This window comes from Bos indicus x Bos taurus, chromosome 8 (assembly GCF_003369695.1).
Source record: "Bos indicus x Bos taurus breed Angus x Brahman F1 hybrid chromosome 8, Bos_hybrid_MaternalHap_v2.0, whole genome shotgun sequence".
Classification (NCBI taxonomy): Eukaryota; Metazoa; Chordata; class Mammalia; order Artiodactyla; family Bovidae; genus Bos; species Bos indicus x Bos taurus.
In genome coordinates, this window is record NC_040083.1 from 36,199,645 (window position 1) to 36,220,885 (window position 21,241).

At 36.9% G+C, this 21,241-nt stretch overlaps 1 protein-coding gene across 44 annotated transcripts in view; it reads left to right on the plus strand.

The window, feature by feature from the left end:
- PTPRD (protein tyrosine phosphatase, receptor type D) overlaps positions 1 to 21,241 on the plus strand; it is a 2,534,232-nt gene that overhangs the window by 2,331,726 nt on the left and 181,265 nt on the right. For 20 of the 44 annotated variants that reach the window (XM_027549255.1, XM_027549273.1, XM_027549258.1 and 17 more), the window contains 6 exons: positions 1,949 to 2,082; positions 6,587 to 6,731; positions 10,227 to 10,532; positions 11,418 to 11,611; positions 13,938 to 13,964; positions 18,037 to 18,154. In XM_027549255.1, coding sequence (XP_027405056.1) covers positions 1,949 to 2,082; positions 6,587 to 6,731; positions 10,227 to 10,532; positions 11,418 to 11,611; positions 13,938 to 13,964; positions 18,037 to 18,154 — 924 coding nt within the window. The remainder of the gene's footprint in view (positions 1 to 1,948; positions 2,083 to 6,586; positions 6,732 to 10,226; positions 10,533 to 11,417; positions 11,612 to 13,937; positions 13,965 to 18,036; positions 18,155 to 21,241) is intronic. The other 24 variants (XM_027549289.1, XM_027549286.1, XM_027549287.1 and 21 more) reach the window with 4 other exon arrangements.

A 21,241-nucleotide genomic window follows, 5' to 3' on the forward strand; every position in this document is an offset into this window, starting at 1 on the left:
TTCCTGGAGGCATCAAATTAATGAGTATCTCAAAGCCTGTGGTAAAAGAAGATTAATTAGAAATATGAAGTACTGATTATTGGCCTTACGCATCAGTCCAGACACAAGTGTATGCACTTATTCACACACACACACACACACACACACACACACACTCACAGGTTAACAGACCAGATGAGGAATGAAATGATAATTAGGGATCCCAGAAACCATTGTAGGTCCTTTTAAACTTGAATCTCTTTTTCAAACAAAAGGCAGTTTTTTAGTCGTACTGCAGAGAGATGACTACAGAAAGAAAAGGAAGCATTACATTTTATATTTCCAACGACTTTCTTTCTGAAAACGATGCTTTAATTATTGTTTAAGAAATTGATGTCAAAAAAAAAAAAAGAAATTGATGTCAAAAAAAAAAAAGAAATTGATGTCATACATCAGCTACAAGTTATGTTGTTTGTACATATTTTTGAATGCTTATGCTCATTTGCCAAAAATACTTGAGGTGTTCTTTTCCCCTCTGGTATGGAGTATTATTCTTATCTTTTTTTAATTTAAATATACACACAATTCTCATGTGAACTTGTGGGCATACGGACATATATTCAGATATGGCACTTTGAAACATACCATAATATCAGGAGTAATGATCAAAATATTTAATGGCCACCAAGACATGGGCACCAGCCAGAGTAGACATTGGGCAAGAACAATGTAAGTAAGGGTAATTGTGCCACTGATGCCCTGAAGTGCATTAGCCTTGTGTATAATGGGTAGAGGACCTCATGGGATTAGGTGCTAACTAGGAGGTTGGTGTTAGTAAAATTTATTCTAATTCAACATTCGGGTAAGGTGTTTTCAACTAGATCCAATTCTTGATTTCATCTGTATATAGCTGTTCCAAATTGTCTATTGCATGGATCATATGATCAAGGTACAAATTATAGATGACCTCTATTAAATTCCTGTGAAAGTGAAAGTGTTAGTTGCTCAATCATGTCTGATTCTTTGTGATCCCATGGACTGTAGCTTACCACACTTCTATGTCCATGGAGTTCTCCAGGCAAGAATACTGAAGTGGGTTGCCATTCTCTTCTCCAGGGGAACAGCTCAACCCAGGGATCGAACCCTGGTCTCCCACATTCCTAGCAGATTCTTTACTGTCTGAGCCACCAGGGAAAGCTATATTAAATTCGTATATTTGTGATTGTAAGTGTGGTCTATAAACTTTTTAACTTGTGTAGTAATTTAGTTCTTTCTCACTTGGGACAATATTAAATTTATATTGGGTCTAGTGTATTAACTCATATAAACTCATTTAGAGATTAGAAAGAATTGTTAGTGTTAGGTTTTTAAATTCTCTTTATTTTACATCTGTTTAAAAATGGGTTGGTAACCAAAAAAAATACTAATGATTATGCTTGCCTATAGATTTTGCTCATGGAGTGAAGGTGAGATTTTATAAACCTAATTGGAAATTGTTTTGAAAGTAAACTATAGTACTAAAAAATAAGTTCCTCCTCAATTGTAAAATAGCAATAGCTTTTATTTATTTAACATTTTATGTGATTTAGGCAATCTTCATTCCAAGTGCTCTACGTAAATCATGTTGATTGCTCATAACAGTATCATCACATTTATTGCTTATAACAATATTATAATAAATATTATCCTTAAAGTTGAATTCAGAAACTGATATATTTACATTTGCTAATTCCACATCTTACATATATATTAAACCACTCAAGGACAAGGACAATATGTGTAACATTGTCCTTATGCCTTAAAGGAGAAAAAATGGGCTCTTTATTCCTAGGTTAACTTGGACACTGTAAGAAACCTTGCTCTCTGCTCAGCTAATACATGTGAACACTGAAAGGTTAAACAGTTAATGCAAGAATTTCCGATTATTTCTGGTAACAGTGAGCTTAATCCTTTGCTTTTCTGTTTTTAGTCCCAGGGCAGCCACTAAATTTCAAGGCAGAACCTGAATCGGAAACAAGTATTTTGCTGTCTTGGACGCCTCCACGTTCAGACACCATCGCCAGCTATGAACTGGTCTACAAAGATGGGGAGCATGGAGAGGAGGTAGGACTGTGCTTCTCACCTTGTCGCCATTCGTGGCATCGAGACACTACTCTCATTCTGTTTACTTGCCCAAGTTCCGTTAAAAGGTCAGGTAGCTACTGAGGACGTTGGTGGGAAAGATTTATTCATAAAAAGAGAAAATTGACCAAAAAAAGAAAGAAAGAGTATTTGGAGACTTGATGGGAGTAGGACAGAAGAGACAAAAAAAAAAAAAAATGGCTATTGTCTCTAACGGATTTTTTTTTTTTTTAATTCGGGTTTCCAAGATGCTTACGGAAGTATTGGGTTGTAAAATAATATACTCCTTGATATTTGGAGATTTCCTTTCTTTGTCTTCTGCATTAAAATACTTAAGTCACAGTTAACACTTGACTAAGTGAGCTCCAATGCTTTGGGTAGATGAATTTGTCCCAATTGGTTTCAGAGAAAGATGCCCCAGAGCAAATGTTCATTTGTATGCCATTGATTGTTTGATATGAGTGTGTATGTATCTATATCTATATATCAATACTTATTGGCTTCCCAGATGGTATTAGTGGTAAAGAACCCACCTGCCAATGCAGGAGACACAAGAGATGTGGGTCCAATCCCTAGGTCGGGAAGATCTTCTGGAGGAAGCCATGGCAACCCACTCCAGAATTCTCTACTAGAGAATCCCTGTGGACAGATGAGCCTGGAGGGCTCTGTAGGATCGCCAAGTCCGTAGGATCGCAAAGAATCAGATGCGAATCAATGTGATGCACACACACATATAATTTGATTATGTTATGCAAATAAGCATAGAAGGCTAAAAATTGTTAATAGTTACTAAAAAGAAAAAGAAAAATCAGAATAACATACATTTACAGGTACTGTAATAAGGGTTTCACATATATTAACTCAATCCAACAGTAGTGCTTTGTGTCAGCCTCTATTATTAATCTGTTTCACATATTAACAAGATGGATACAAAGAAAAAAGTTCAAGTATTTGCCCAAAGCCTCATATAGACAATTTATAGAATCTGTTCTCTTGACTTCATGATACACGGGCCTGTGGGTATACTTTGAACAGATTCTATAAATCACTATTAAGAAACATCTAATATTTTCAGAAAGGGGATATATGATAATATATATTTAATTTGTTATCATGAAACTCATTAGGGAACATCAGGGCAAAAAAGTTTATAAAACTATATGTGAAAACTCAATTCACCAAGCCATTTTATTATATCTCTTAGCATTCTTTGTCTTAAAAAAGGCCAACTTCACAAAGCAAAACAGCCCTGATTTCTAACAAAGAATACTTTTTTAAAAGACTCACAAACACAGTGAACTATTACCGATTAACTTCTGGCTCATCACTTTGAATGCTATACTAAGTTAATGTTAATAAACCTGTTTTATTACATCTCTGAAGTGAGCAGGTTCTAAGAGCAGTGCTTTTAGGTTTAGCTAACAAAGCCAATTCCAATTAATAACTCAACAAATTCTAGAACTAAAGTGTTGATGTAAGTACTCGTGTTACAAATGTTTGTAGTACAACATAAATTAACATTAAATTATTTAAAATCCTTCAGTTCAGTTCAGTTCAGTCGCTCAGTCATGTCAGACTCTTTGCCACCCCATGAACCGCAGAACACCAGGCCTCCCTGTCCATCACCAACTCCCGGAGTCCACCCAAACCCATGTCCACTGAGTTGGTGATGCCATCTAACCATCTCATCCTCTGTAGTCCCCTTCTCCTCCTGCCCTAAATCTTTCCAAGCATCAGGATCTTTTCAAATGAGTCAGCTCTTCGCATCAGGTGGCCAAAGTATTGGAGTTTCAGCTTCAACATAAGTCCTTCCAATGAACACCCAGGACTGACCTGCTTTAGGATGGACTGATTGGATATCCTTGTAGTCCAAGGGACTCTCAAAGGGACTCTCAGGAGTCTTTTACAACACCACAGTTCAAAAGCATCAGTTCTTCGGCGCTCAGCTTTCTTTATAGTCCAACTCTCACATCCATAAATTACTACAGGAAAAACCATAGCCTTGACTAGATGGACCTTTATGGACAAAGTAATGTCTCTACTTTTTAATATGCTGTCTAGGTTGGTCATAACTTTCCTTCCAAAGAGTAAGCGTCTTTCAATTTCATGGCTGAAATCACCATCTGCAGTGATTTTCGGAGAGGACAATGGCACCCCACGCCAGTACTCTTACCTGGAGAATCCCATGGATGGAGGAGCCCGGTGGGCTTCGCCGTCCATGGGGTTGCTAGGAGTCAGATACGACTGAGTGACTTCACTTTCACTTTTCACTTTCATGCATTCGAGAAGGAAATGGCAACCCACTCCAGTGTTCTTGCCTGGAGAATCCCAGGGACAGGGGAGCCTGATGGGCTGCCATCTATGGGGTCGCACAGAGTTGGACACGACTGAAGCGACTTAGCAGCAGCAGTGATTTTAGAGCCCCCCAAAATAAAGTCAGCCACTGTTTCCACTGTTTCCCCATCTATTTGCCATGAAGTAACGGGACCAGTACTTTGGCCACCTCATGCAAAGAGTTGACCCATTGGAAAAGACTCTGATACTGGGAGGGATTGGGAGCAGGAGGAAAAGGGGACAACAGAGGATAAGATGGCTGGATGGCATCACCGACTCAATAGACGTAAGTTTGAGTGTACTCCGGGAGTTGGTGATGGACAGGGAGGCCTGGCGTGCTGTAATTCATGGGGTCGCAAAGAGTCAGACATGACTGAGCAACTGAACTGAATGGGACCGGATGCCATGATCTTCGTTTTCTGAATGTTGAGCTTTAAGCCAACTTTTTCACTCTCCTCTTTCACTTTCATCAAGAAGTTCTTAGTTCACTTTCTGCCATAAGGGTCGGGTTATCTGCATATCTGAGGTTATTGATATTTCTCCCGGCAATCTTGATTCCAGCTTGTGCTTCCTCCAGCCCAGTGTTTCTCATGATGTACTCTGCATATAAGTTAAATAAGCAGGGTGACAATGTACAGCCTCGATGTACTCCTTTTCCTGTTTGGAACCAGTCTGTTGTTCCATGTCCAGTTCTAACAGTTGCTTCCTGACCTGCATACCCTATTAAAAATAAAAACAGTTATGAGAGAGGTGGTCTTTTGGCAATGGTTGGATACTTGACTTTTGGCATCCCTACTGTGCTTTACAAATGTTTATTTAGGAAATTCCTTTTTTTTCTTATTATTTGGTAAGTCTAAAATTTGTTAAAGCTTTTTTATTTGCAAGCCAGAACGCCCTAAGGATGTTTTCTCTAGTTTTATATTTGAATTCCCCTTCCCTGATTTCTGGTTTGTGTGAACACCAAACACTGTTTAATAAAAAGCCTTGTAAGATTATTGATGCCATTACAAGATTACATATTAGTATGTTTTTTAAGGTTTGCTACAGACTCATGTTCAGTCTGAGATTGATTACCCATAGATAGCTATATTTGTACTAAAATGGCAAAGGCAGATTTCAAGCATGAATATAAGAGTTACAACATTCAATTAAAAAAAAAAAAACAGTTATTTCAGAAGCCTTTTTGATGTCAGGTTATAGAAAAGTTTGTGGTTTCTTTTTCCTTCCTATAGGCCCTATGATGCAGGGAGCTCAAATCTGGTGCTCTGTGCCAACCTAGAGGAGTGGGGTGGGGTGGGAGGAGGGAGGGAGTTTCAAGAGGGAGAGGACATACATCATTCCTATGGCTGATTCGTGTTGATGTAAGGCAGAGACCAACACAATATTGTAAAGCAATTATCCTCCAATTAAAAATAACTTAAAAATTAATTTGAAATCAACATAGAGTAATGATATGGTTTCATATACATTATCCAGCTTTCTTCAGTAACTAACATCTGATTTTTATCCCGGCCGACCTTGGCAATTTCAGATCTCTTTTATAACAACGTCAAGTAAATTGTATGCCAGTTTCCATTGTTATGTTACTTCTGGCCATATTTTCTTTGCCCATACTTGGGTTTCAGGCTGTCATGGGAAATGAGCTAGACATCTCTTCAAATGGACTGTTGGGCATAGCCACTGTCAGGAATGGGTGTCAGTTTCTATTGTGGACAATGTCACAACCACACACATGCCTTAAAGTTGAAATGCCTTCATGGGTGGTGGCCTCTCACTGCCCCTTATCTGATGTATTTGAAACACTGTGTCATCATTAAATAGATCCTTGACTTCCTTTTTTTCTAGTTGTCTTGCTTGTAGAAACTTACCACTCCACTATTCTTGCCAGGGAAATCCCATGGACAGAGGAGCCTTCTTGGCTACAGTCCGTGGGGTTGCAGAGGCTTGGACACAGTTTAGCAACTAAAAAACAACAGTCTTCTTTATGTGATGCCCTTAGTGGGGTCCTTGATACTCACTGTTGATTCTGTTTGTGATATTTTGATAACATTATAACCCTGATGACAGAAATCTGATGTTCTGGGCAGTGTGATAAAAATACATGCACAGATCTTAATGAAAATGATCAAGTTCCCTTGTTACATATCCACAGCAACGGATCACCATTGAGCCAGGGACATCTTACAGACTGCAAGGGCTGAGACCAAACAGCTTGTACTACTTCCGTCTGGCGGCACGCTCTCCCCAAGGCCTGGGTGCTTCCACAGCTGAAATATCAGCCAGAACCATGCAGTCAAGTAGGTGTCTCTCTTTGCTTATATTCTGCCCCTTTTTTCCACTAGGAAGTGTTGCCGGCTTTTATCCTCACCAAAAGACTTGCTAATTCATATTCTTTTAATAGCTGGTAGTCTGTATACCAGCAAGTGTCCAGTTTTAGAGATTAGAGTTATCAAGACCTTGGTTTTCAGGCTGGGTCCAAATGACAGACCCCATTCTCTCACTCCTGAAATTGAAAGTTATTTAGAGAAGTTAGGAAGCCTCCTGGAGAAGGCAATGGCACCCCACTCCAGTGTTCTTGCCTGGAGAATCCCAGGGACGGGGGAGCCCGGTGGATTGCCGTCTGTGGGGTCGCACAGAGTCGAACATGACTGAAGCAACCTAACAGCAGCAGCAGCAACAGTAAACCTCCTTGAGAAAAATGGGTAAAAACGTTGAATTTTGCTGTAAGGCAAAATTCAAGTTGAGAACACTGCAAAATAATCAGAGGAGGGCTTAGCAAAGATAGCTAAAGACCAAACTTTCGCCTCTTTTAAAGACAGATTTTAACTTTGCTTATGACCAAGTCTTCATGTCACCTATTTGTTCCTAGTTTGTTGTTAACTTTGCAAGTAGTTCATATGAAAATTTGAAACATTCACAGAAGATCTGTATTTGGACAAATTTAGGAACAATGGAATAATCACAAGTATAGTGGCGAACCTAAATTGTATTTCGTTTCCTCAGGTTTCTTTTCATTTGGGGACTCTTACTCTAAAGCACAGTTGTGTTGATCACAATGGAGTTCATTTTGCCTAGGGAGGACTGTTCTGTAAAATGTGTTATATGGCAGGTTGTTTTTGATGGAAAGTCTGGCGGCTTATATAATACTACTGTTTGCTCTTTATTAATAAGTTTCTATAATTTATTAAACAACCATTTTTCTTGAACGGTATTTTGGACTTTCCTTAGATTTTAAAAGTATTTTATATTTTATGTGGTTTGTGATACAGTGACATAGATATGTATAAAATGAATATGTGGAATTTCATAAAGAGGATGTTCTATTGACCTAATTGTTAGACTATCTGAAAACATGAAATTTACAGTTTTTTAGAGAATGAGTTTCCTTTCATATAAGCAAGTCTTCCAGAATTTCATTTTCTATAGATAAATCTTTTCAGTTTTTGATGATAAAATTCATAGTTTTCCTCAACACATGATTATTCATATGAAAAGTATTATTATTCTGTTGCTTAATCCCTTACTGATGATAGTTTATTCCTATAACATTCCATTTCTTGTAAAACTCAAACATGTAAATCAGTGCAGTATTGTGTCTTCTTTGAGTTCCAGGCAGGCTAATAAGTAATATTGCAGAAGATAACTCTTAAAATCAGACATTTAATTAACAGGAAGGTGACATGCTTTAATATTATATTTTGCATGTTTTTTACAAACTTAAGTCTTTTTGTATATACACACCTAATGGATACATACATGCTTCCCTGGTGGCTCAAATGATAAAGAATCCGACTGCATTGCAGAAGACCTGGGTTTGATCCCTGGGTTGGGAAGAACCCCTGGAGGAGGGCATGGCAACCCACTCCAGTATTCTTGCCTGGAGAAGTCTGTGGACAGAGGAGCCTGGTGGGCTACAGTCCCTGGGGTCACAAAGAGTAGGACACGACTGAGCAACTAAGCACAGCACAGCAAATACATATATAGATACTTACGTACAGAGAGACAGCATGGACTTCCTATAACCACATCAAAAGCTTATCTACTCTTTATTAGAGTTTCAAGTGGTGTTGCATATACTCTCGCAGAATAGGAGGTCTAAAGGTAGGAATGCAGTGAAAACCAAATCAGTTTTTTAAAAAGAATTACAAATGAGTCTTTGCTGTTACATGAACAACTCAATTTATTATGAATGATGGTGCATATGAAATAGTTTCATAATTTGAGATATAAGAACCTATAGTCAGAATCAATAAAAATGATGTTTTTGTGATTTTGCAAATCTTATACCAGATTTACAAGGCTGTTTAATGATAATTTTCTTTTTGTCTGTACAAAGATCTTTTCATTTTGATTGCCTATAATGAAGAACACAAGACATGTAAATTAAGAAAGACTGATAATTGTCTATATAATAAGATATACCTGACACTACATATTATTAAGGTTCACAGAATGTAAAGAACTACTCAAACTGCATGTTCAAATACAAAAAAAAAAAAAAAAAGAAATGTTTTACTCTTGTTTTACTCTTCAATCATATATATTGTCTTATATATATATATGCATACATATTTACATGTATTTTATCTAAATTCTTTGTGCTTCTTTAGGAATATTATAATAGTAGTCACATTGTTCTTTCTTGCTTTTTTTCAAATAATGATATGTTTGGTTTATTTGATGGAAAATAATTACTCAGAAGGTTACTAGTTTATATTAAAATGGGCATTAAGAAAGTTTATCTTTTAACTCTCATGTAAATTCTACTTTATATGAATAATTATGTACAAAATGAAAAGAGCTACATACAAATTGGAAGATAAGTCATATCTTTCCCAGATGGTTCTCAGGATTTTTTTAAACAGTTCTTTTTAATGGCTGTGTTATTGACATTTTGTAAGGGATAGATGATTTTTATTGATTTTACCAAAATTTGCTGGTGGGATCTAATTCTTCACTAGCAATGATGTCCCAAGAAGAGTTATAATTTTTTTAAAAAAACTGGAAGCTGACATAGGGTAAGTACAAGTTACAGTCAGAATCAACCAGCCTGACATTTACCCTCGGGTAGGTAAACCTTGGACTGCATTTTCATCCTCTATCGATCTGCATGCTCACTGTATATGGGCTATGATCAGTATCAGGCTAACACTTCTCATTAGAACTGGTCAGAATACTGATTTTCAGATAGTCAGAGGGAACCCTTTTATGTTTGTTGGGCTTTTATTTACTTCTCTTTTTAAAATTTTAATTGGCAGAAGGGCATCTAACAGTTATTGCCACTTTTCACACTGAAGAACCTTTTTGCAAATGAGTACTGTATATGAATCAGAATGCAGTTCAGTAGCCAAAGCTTGAAATGGTGTCTCTTAAACGTCATCAGACTCTCATGTAACAAATCTTGTACTGTTTGCAGCTTTTTATGAAGTTCGATAGTCTGTAAAATAGGGCTGGGGAATACTGAGGGATTGTTTTAGAAGAAGAATTTAAATTGCAGGTAGGTAATTTTATTTGAGGCTCTGTTATCTTAAGATTTCATTTTCACATATTCCCCCCACCCATTATTTAACAATTATTTTTGGTCATTTATTCATTTTTTGGTTTATTCATATTACTAAGCCAAGGTTCATAAATTTATCTTTAAAATTTTAAGTTTCAAAGTCTTATTTTCATTTTGTTGCCCTTCTTGTTCGTCTATTTATTTTCGCCTTTTCTTTTGTTTTATCATTTTTTTTTTCCAACCACTCCTGTCCTTTCACTCAAACCCTCCTTTAACTCACTACCAAAATAAGAGCCGTCAGCTCCTCCTCAAGACATTAGTTGCACCAGTCCAAGTTCCACTAGTATTTTGGTAAGTTGGCAACCTCCACCAGTGGACAAACAGAACGGCATTATTACTGAATACTCCATCAAGTATACTGCAGTGGATGGAGAAGATGACAAACCTCATGAGATTTTGGGAATCCCTTCGGACACTACCAAATACCTTTTGGAACAGCTGGAAAAATGGACTGAATACCGGATCACTGTGACAGCCCACACCGATGTCGGCCCTGGCCCTGAGAGCTTGTCCGTGTTGATTCGAACCGATGAAGATGGTATGTTGCCTCTGCTCCATCAGTTTGCGCCCTTCTACCACGGTCTTGCTCTGCTGTCTTTTGATAGGCTAACAGTAATGTGCTTTTTTCTGCTCATCTTTTTTTATCCAGTGTCACTGTAACTTCAGCAATTTTTGCTAAAGACCTATCTTTGCTACGGCCTGGGAAATTTTTTTTTTTTTTTTAATCTCAACATAGTCATTTGCTTCCTTTTTAAAGAACAGTTTGCTCCTGTGACCTTGCAATCCAGGCCCTTCTCTGTACCTCCATCTAATGTATTCTGCGTTTTTCTTGGCTTTTTGTAGTCGCTTCTTTTACATTTTGATGTTAACTTTTCAAAAGCACCTTCTTATCTTCTTGTTGCCTTTTTGTCTTGAACATTTCAGAGACAGTGATGCTCGACATTCAGTTTTTGGCATCTGTTGTATGGAATACCTTTGATATGAGGAAAAAAAAAAGAAGAAAATCCATATAATCAAGAATCTTTTTATTCTGCTAAAAAAGAAACCTAAAAAACACACACAGCAATCAACAACCAGTTTTTGTTATTATTTCAATGCTATACTTCTTTGTGCTTTAATGCTTTGAACCTCAAAGCATCTTCCTTGGCTTTTGTACATTTTTTACATGTTTTTCTATTTCTCTGATACTCTTTTTTTCTTCCATTTTTTTTCTTTTTTTTGGCATCGGTCATGCTTTTTGATCTTTTCTTAAAAGGTAGAGCAGATTGGTTGAGCATTTTCATTGGTTGAAAATGTTTGTATTCCACAAACAAACATGGTGGGGTCTACCCATTTTTTTTTTTTTAAACCTAAGTAAAGAAAATGCTCTGACTGGGTGGGACAAGTGCCTATAATTTTCTTTTATCCAATGATGTTGTTCCAGTTCCTAGTGGTCCTCCTCGCAAAGTCGAGGTAGAGGCTGTCAACTCAACATCTGTTAAAGTCTCATGGCGCTCACCTGTGCCCAATAAACAGCATGGCCAGATAAGAGGATACCAGGTGCATTATGTGAGGATGGAAAATGGTGAGCCCAGGGGCCAGCCCATGCTGAAGGATGTCATGCTGGCTGATGCACAGGTAAGCATCTGAGAAATTATACAGGTATACTTTTATAGGATACATCTGTTTTAGCCTGTACCTTAAAATGGGCCCCATTTTCATTTTTTCTTTGATATTTTAAAATGTCTATACAAAATTCTAGATTTTTAAGAAACTTGAAGTATAATTGATTTGCAGTGTTGTGTTAATTTCTACTGTACAGCAAAGTGATTCAGTGATACAGATATAGACAAAGATACAAAGGTTTGCCTCTGCTAATCCCAGTCTCTCACTCTGTCCTTCCTGGACCCTGCATCCCACTTAGCAACTAGAAGTCTGTTCTCTATGCATGTGGAGTCTATTTCTGTTTTGTAGATAAGTTCATAACATTCTAGCTTTAAAAACACACGACCCATATTTATCTTTTCAGTCAGAGTTGACTTCAAGTGAGGAAGTGAATTGAAATGACACATCTGATTCAAAACACAGAACATTTTTTTTTTTTCCAATACAGATACTTGGCTCTCTACAGCTATCTCTCAGTTTGCCTTTCTGACTTTTAAAAAAAAATCGACTTAATTAAATCAAAGGGAAGAATTTTAAACAGCAATTTTGCTGATAGTCTACTTTCTACTATGCTAAAAGTATTTGAAACTAAGTTAATCTGTAATTTCTAAATGAATGCCTTCTTTCACTGAAGAGTAAACATTTTTATTTGGGGAAAAGTATCCAGACAGTATTTTTATCTGTCATTTATTTACCAAATTACATATTTAATTAAAATAATTATTTCATTTCCAAGAAAATGAAGATAATAATAATGACAAAAATTATAGAATTTCCCAGGGAATTAATGAGATCCTGTATGTGAGCCAGTTAAAATTATTAAGTGTAGTTGAGTTTGTGAGAAATTCTTTCAAGCCAAAGGCAGTGATTTATAACCATATAATCACAACTTGGTTTTGTAATAAGTTATTTAAAAGAGGACTTTTTTTTCAATTTTTAAATAAAAAACAATATCATAATAAATCTATTTGTACATATTTTTCTGGAAGGGAGAGGAAGATTGTAATTAATAAGCATCCTGCTGGGGGTTATACATATCCCATGGAGTAGTTTACCTTGTTCTAGTAGAGACAGGGTATGAGAATGGAGTGTTTTGCTTATTCAGCAAAATTGGTAGCTGGGCCTGGAAATAGATGGGATTAATGCAAATTTGAAACCAATTCATTTGAAAATTCCTTCTTTTGTATGAAAGTAGGGAAGATTATGAACAAAATGGAAAACTGTTGTACCAAACTGCTACATTTTGCCTTCCTTTCTCTGTGAAAATAAAAGGGCAATAAATATCCCACCTTTTTACCCCAGAGTCTTTACTTCGTATTTATCCCAAAGTCTTAACTCACAGAGGTGCTTATTTGCTTTAGCTATAAAGCATTCTAACTAAAGGGGTCTAGCTTAGTGACTTATTTACCTCAAAAATCCAGTTGTATGGTTTTCATTTGAAGGACATTTCCATAAATTTAGTTGGAGATTCATAGTGTCCCATAATATTCTGGAGAAAGCACTATAGATTTGGCTTTTAATAAATATTTATTTTGTACTACCCGTAAAACAGAAAGTTCTTATAAAATATAGTATAAAAAATGCTTACGTTTTATTTGGTGTGTCTGTAATTTTTAAAAATAAAGTGATACGACCATCATGTTTTGATGTCCCTCATCAGTTCTTAGATAAGCTTACATTACAGAACAGTAGTTCTTTTGCTGTTTTTATTGGGAATATGGTAGTCAATGAAATTATATAATGCAAAATGCCTTAAATGTCAACTCAATCTTTTTTTCCCTCCTCTTCTGCTTTGGCTTTTCTTTCTTATTTTGCTGATTTTCCTTGTGTTGTTGTTCTGGTTTTGGGTTGATTTATTTTTTGCTCATATCATGTTCTGATAATTCGTTGAACTTTTTTACATCTTATAGGACTTTATTGATGTACATTTTCAATATAATGAAGATGTTAATCTAAATAGTAACTTGAATTGCATAATCTAGATAGAAATCAAAATAAACGTCACAATGTAGTGTACCTAGCACTTTGTATGCCTTATTGATATTTTAAAAAATTAGTTGGTTTTAGTGATAACAATATAGAGTGTATTTACTTTTAATTTCTCAATTAGGAGTGGAGGTGGCAGCATAACACTCATATACTGTTTGGGATTTTATTGTACATACCTCTTCAGTTGCTTATTTTTTCTATTTTTTTTTTTAGTCTAAGGAGGGCACCATTGCCTTTATCAGGCTACAAACTTCTCTTCATTTCTTTTTATTTTGTTTCCCTCCTCCCCAACCTTCTTAATCTCAATCAGTGGGAATTTGATGATACTACTGAACATGTGAGTAATTTTTGGCTGCTCTGTCAAAACAGATTATAAATGGCTGTTTTTTACTGATACTCCCCTTTCATTTATTTGTACTGTGACATCACAGTTTGCTTGGATGCATGAACTAACAAATTATTTTTTAAAGTATTTTCACTACATGGTATACTTTTTTTTTTAATTTTTTCCCCTCATTGTTGTTTTGTGAAATTGATGTGCTGAAATTGATGTGGTGCTATTGATTACATGAGAAATATCATGAGTTGATATTGTGCGATGGCTGTTACTAACTCTGCCTTGTGACACAGTTAGAGGAGGCATGCTTTAAGTGGAGGTATCACAGACTGGAGATGTCTAGTTTGTTCTGGGCTGCTCATAAATCCTGCTCCAGGGTTGCATATTCAGGGCATAATATGATCTAAATCTGGCACCAATTAACTCTATGTAGAAATGGCAGTTCTCTGTTGAACCCATACAAATTTGAGTGAAATTGCATGAGTGGAAACACCAAGAAGTAGGAGGTATCTTACTGAGTGAAGAATTTTTTTAAAATACTGTAATGAGTGGACTGTGTTAGTCTGTTAGTTTTTACATTGGGAGTTTATTATGTATAAAGAACTGTGGATGACACTGCCTACTAAGTGCTTACAGTCTAGGTGGCTAGGAAGGATGTAAAGTTCAGAAAAGTTCCATGAATCCAACCAATGTGATGCCCTCAAGTAATGTATGAATAATTAGTATTTAAATGATAATATCAGTTAGAGCTATGAGCTTAGGGACAGAGCACCAGGATGGTAGACATCCTGAAACTTATGGAGAACTCATCCCTGATGAGTAGGGATTAAAGAGGTAATCCCTGTATGTCTGTGTCTGTTGCGGAGTTGGAAGTGAGAATGTACTTATTGAAGTACATTCTGAACTCAGCAGAAGTAGACATAGACATAAGAGTGTGGCAAAAAGTCAGCTGACAATGAGCTTGGCAGTTTGACAGAACTGAAGAGTTCAAGTTATTACATACATTATATTTTAATATAATGTTGGAAAGATCCAAAGTGAAAAAGTGAAAGTCACTCAATCAGCTCCGACTCTTTGTGACCCCAAAGACTGTAGCCTGCTAGGCTCCTCTGTCCATGGAATTCTCCAAGCCAGAATACTGGAGTGGTTAGCCCTTCCCTTCTCTAGGGGAAAAAACCTAAAGTTTGAAGCTAAAGACCTGATCTCTAACTCTTCAGTACTTGAGAGATTTTTTTAATGTTAAAAAAGAGCAATAAGATAAATACTGGTAGGAAGTTTTCTTTCATTTAGTAAATAAATATTTTTTGCCAAAACAAAGGTCTCTTATAGAGGTTCTTGGTAAATATGATAATCAAGTTATCACTTCTCATGAAATCGACACTGTAACAGTGTCTTATACACTTCTTTGATCATAACCCATAGTAAAAAATGCATTATTTGCCATGACCAATGCATGTGTATGTTTAAAATAAAGGTTTCACAAAATAATACCTTACTTTTAAATATATTCACATTTTAATGTTCAAGTATATCCATTTGTTTAAAAAAATGCTGGTCTTAAGTGGCTAAATTCATTTCATCAGCTACTAAATGGGTCGTTACCTGCAGCTTAAAAATCAATAACTTCATGGATAGATTAAGAGAACTAATACAGTTGATAAGGAAACAAGTTAACAGTTCTTTTCCTAAATCATGAAGTGATTTTTTTTTTAAAATTGAGAATCAGAAATGAAAAAGGGAAAGTTATGATCAATATTTTAAAGGAAGAATGAACAGAACCATACTAACTAGCTAAGAATTTGAAGGAGACTGTTGGACCAAAGATTGTTCATAAGTTTTGAAGATGCTCCATCATTCATTAAAGTATGGAAATATTTTATGGAAGAAGGGGACCCCACTTCTGGGAGTAGCGTGTGCTTTAGTTACATTGAATTTGAGATACCACTTGACAGTTTAGGGAAACTGTCCAGCAGATATTCACAGTGTATATACTGCTGGGACCCTGGGGAAAGTCAAGGCTAGAGATGAATGTAGGATATAGGCAGAAAAAATTCTCTACGTTTTAGAAATGAAACTAGTTTTTTTTCGTTTTTTTTGTTGTTGTTGTTGTTGTTTTAGGACTAGAGAGAAAGGCAGCAGATAAATGACTGTGTCAGGACATTTGGAATGACAGCTATTAGCAAGCAGGGGCAAGAATTAGGGTGCAGGATGGAATAGGAGGATACAGAGAGAGGAATAGTGGTTATGATGTCAGCCAGAGAGGGTGTGGAGACCACCAAGGTAGTACAGCCACAGCTTTAAGAAAGAAAATGTAACTCAAGAGACAATGTGATTCAAGCAAAGAGAGGTATGCTAGAGATTAGACCACTGAAGGTTTGAACATTTGCACTGGCACTACTTATATTATCCAGTCACAACCTGTGTGGAAGGAAGGTCATGTGTGATTGCTTAACTTCAATTTTATGAATGAGAAACTTACGGAAGGCTCAGCATTTGTAAATTACTTGCCTCTCAATTTAGTGATAGACTCAAGTGATAGAATCGCTTCTTTTTTCTCCCAACCCAGCCTGTTTTCATCAGTAGTTCTGTGACACGAGGGAGACCTTGGAAATAATAATGTTGAGATTTACCCATCCTAATTTTTGAATTGCCAGTGTGCCTACCATAATTTTAAGTGCCACTCTGGAGTGGTTCACTTAATTTTTATATTCTCTGTGATGTTGGTGAAACCATTCCTGAGGGTACAAATCTCTCTCACAAATTTAGTCTATTCATCTGATAGAATAATTTTTCCAGTGGCTCTTGAGGATGGTATCTGAAATTTTTGAATTTCCACACTGGTGAGATTCCTGCTGTTTTTAGAAAAGCACATTGTCAAAAGCTGTCATCCCTGGGTTCAAATTCAGCCATTGATTTCTATGGTGCCCCTTACAGCCTTGCACAGAAAAGTCCCGCTGTTCTCCATTCACACAATGAAATCCATTCACTAAACTCTCACATGCATTGTCTTTAGATGCAAAATATAACAGTCAATATTTTCTTAAACTTATCCGTATTGAATTTGAAAACATAGCTGTGCCAGAAATCTGAAAAGTTACTTTTTAAATTGTTGTGCGTGTGTGTAGCTCCAAAGAAAATACCAAAACATTAATAGCCAGCACTCTATTTAAAGAATCATGTAACTTCCAATTTGGAAGAATAATTCTTAGACTATCTTCTCTTATAACCATCACAGCTTTGGGTCCTTACTAAGAGAAAGCAAATAGTTTTGATGAATAGTTTGTGGTATTTACCATTTTCAGAATTTATTGAGCATATATCCATGATGTGATAGAACAAGATCCTGATATGTAGTTTTATGACAAGGCCTCAAAATCTATAGATTGTTCTCCTTAGTTTATAATAATTTTAGTTCTTAACCTATACAACTAACCAGTAATATATTATTTGAGTCCTGAGAAACTTCTGTGGCTGTCTAGGTCCAGCAGACCAGCCACTGGGCAAGATATCAGTATTTATGCAATTAAACATACTCTTTGGCATCAGCACCACTAACAGTCTGAGGACCAGACTACGATGGAAGCACAAGGATTGTGGCTGGAGTATCATAACAGCTAGAGTGTGAACTGCTCACTACAAGCCAGACATTGTTTTAAGTGTTTACCTGGTATAACTCATTTAATCCTTTAGTAGCCTAGAGGGTCCTAGCATCCCAACCTTCACATGGAGAACTGAGGCACAGGTGGCGTAAACTCACTTGCCCTGGGTCACCAAACTGGTAAATAAGGAAAGGCAAGTTTAAATCCAAGCATTCAGCCGGTCTGACTCCAGTTTTTGTGGTTTCGATTATTACCCCTTAGAGCTGCCTCTGCGGATGGCTGAAGACCCCATTTCAGTGTCAGCATGAAGACAGATCTTGCACAGCATGAGCTCCAGGCATGATGCGTCCAGTGCTTGGCATGGCTGCGGGGAATGTTCATGCATGCACAGCATGAAGGCGGATGCCTTGGTTTCCCCCCAGGGCAACTGTAGCATAGTTTTGACTCATTGTTATTCGGTTGTATCATTTCAGGACATGATTATCTCTGGGCTACAGCCTGAAACTTCCTACTCCCTCACTGTCACAGCTTACACCACTAAAGGAGACGGAGCTCGCAGCAAACCCAAGTTGGTGTCCACCACAGGGGCAGGTAACCATGTCTACGCATATATGTGTCTTCAGTATGTTTCAGGCAACAACAGTAATTTTCCAAATGGTATGGGTGACTTCTATCAGAGGGGAGAATGGACTGTAGTCAACTTTTGTGGTTTTTGATATATCTTAAGTAAGGTAAAATAATGGAAGAACCTGCTTTGCCCAAAGTATTTAATCACTCATTCACCAAATATTATTTGAGTACCTACTGTGCATCAAGAACTATTTCCAGTACTCTGAAGAACAATGAACAAAACAGAAAGAATCTGGCCTCCTGAAATTTATTTTCTGACTGAGATTGGATAATAAGTGAACAAATGAGTTTTATAATAATAAAATGCCGGGAAGTGATAAATTATGCAAAGAAAGATATGCCTGCATACTTTAGGCAGTTCCTAGAGGCAGTTTTAGAAACAGTGATGTCTTTTAGAAGCAGGATATTTGAGCTGAGACTTGAATGGTGTGAGGGAGCAGATCCCATGAGGGTCTGGAAGGCAGATCATCTAGGGAGGAAAATCGTGTGATAGCCTCAGCACGCCAACCCCTCCCCCCCCCCCAAAAAAAGAAAAACAAACCTTGTTAGAAGAGCTGCCACCTTGAGCTGGGTTGATGACTTAATATTTTATTTTTTGTCATTTTCTCCTCCTGACCCCTTGTTCTGGGGTATCAAAAGACAACAAATTGCACAAAAGACGGGAAACAAAAAGAGAACGAAGAAAGCAGAAAGTCTAATAGAGATTGCTCCTTTCTGAAGAATAGAGCTTCTTAGCGCTATTGAGACTTATACATTGGTCTGCCACGTTAGGAAAAGTCAGCATGAAGGAAGACCTGATGTTGTAAAACCAATAAATTAAGAGATAATTACAGAAGGATTCTCCTTCAATCCCTTTATATAGAAATCTCCCATGGAACATTTAAACTATGATTTGATTTACTCCTCCCGAATCACTTATGGCACAACTTTTTAGGAACACACCTCTATGTAAAGGCATAAAGCAAAGAACAGCTGTGATGTTGAGTGCCCTCCTGGGTGCTGTGCTCACTTCCAAATTTGTCTAAATGTCATAAGATTTGCCTCACTCATATCCCGCCACCTGGAACTGCCTCGAGCAGCAGGATTACAGATGGCAAAGCTCCTTCAAGGCAAAATCTTCTGGGCCTTATTTTTTTTAATACCATTGTATCAGGTTAATTCAGCACCCTGCATAGGAGATACAGTACACGTTAAGTGGGACATACTGACTGTCTAGCTACGGAACCAGCTTCTCCTGGAATGTAGCCAACTAAGAGTGAACCCCTAAAACTGAACCCCAAAATGAAAAAATACACTTCCTTCACCCATATTTATAATTGTGTCTTAAGAAAACTGAAGCATCTTACATGAAGCATCAACCTCCTATTGCCCATAATATGGGGAGGGATGTCTTATAATGAGGATGAAAAAGTAGAGGATTTGTCTCCAAGGGATGTGAATCCTAGAACAAGAATGCTACTGCCTACTTTAATGTCACTGAGATTAGCACGTCACTTTTTAGTCACTTTTTAGTACAGAACATTATTTAGCATTGTGGATCTTACACACAGAATTATTTCGCAGTTTACATTCGTGATTTCAGATCTTTCTTAATCAATGGAAACTTCATTAATGAGGAAATGCTTATAATTTAGATGTCTGCATGTTTATTTTCTTGGGATCTCCTCACTGTTCTTGAATTGGAAATGGGAGAATCCATCTGAAGAATCCATTTATAGTCTTCTGGATTTTAAATCCAGAAAGAGATTGATAATCCTTCAAAGAGAAAAGCTCCAGTGTTTTGTTTTGTTTTGTTTTTCTTTTTGCTGCCAACCTGTAGTAAGAAAGCATTCCCTAGTCATTAGTGAACAGTGAATTTGCTTTGTTTTGTATACTATTTAAAAAAAAACCTTGTATTTATATGACTATGAAGAATTACTGAGTTTGTCTCACAGATGTGAACTCCTAATAACCATAGTTATAAAGGTATTTCATTATAGCTTCCACTGAAAATTCACAAATCCCCATTAAATTTTACTTTAATCATAAAATTCCTGGTTTTAGGATAGGTCTATGTATAATACATTGTTCCTAGAATCTGCGAACAATCATATCTTTGAAATAAAGAGTACAGGCCATAACTTAAGCAATCCACATAGGATTCATGTAACCTGAGGGCTGCTTTTTAATAAAATGTTGGATTTTATGTTTCAGTGATTATGACATTTTTGTAGTTTCTTTGTTAATACTCCCGTGCTCTGTATCATAATAATGAGTCTACTGCCTGAAATCTTGCAGTTTTAGGCAAATTCTTTTGTTTGAATTTTTTTCTTTATTTTTAAATGGATTTCACTACTGTACTGCCGGCTGTGTTTAAGGATGAGAGAAAAGTGACTATGATATGGAGAATTTGAAAGTAATTTTAGGCTTAGGTCAGTCAATTATGATTGTTACTACTTAGGCGCTAAGTTAAACTGAAGCTTAGTGTAGAGCCTTTGGGACTGAGTGCCTTGGTGGATCCCCAGTGATTGCTGTTTCTAAGTAGTAGAGGGCAGCAGCACATGTGTACCATTTCTGAAGTCCTGGCAGGTTTTTAAGAGGGAAGAATATAGTAAGCAAATAACTCAAAAGTCAAAAGGGAGAATGGATTATACATCGTGACTTAAAAATTAGCGTATTTACTCTACAGAAGGACCCTCTCCGCTTATTCTACTATGCTCACTGCTAAAAATGCCCTCCAATCTGCCCAGAGTAAGTATTTAAGACTCCTCCATTTTTCCAGCCCTCCAGCTCCTAAGTTGGAGCAAGCAGATCCATTGAGCCTGCCACTGGGTGCTCAGTCGTGCACGACTTTTTGCGACCCCGTGGACTATAACCCGCCATGCCTCTCTTGTCCATGGAATTTTTCAGACCAGAATACTGAAGCAAGTTGTCATTTGCCTCTTCTAGGGGATTTTCCAAACCCAGGAATCAAACCTGTGTCTCTTGCATCTCCAGCATCTGTAGGCAGATTCTTTACCACTACTGCTACTGCTACTGACTGCCACTGGATGGCCTTTAAAAGTGGTC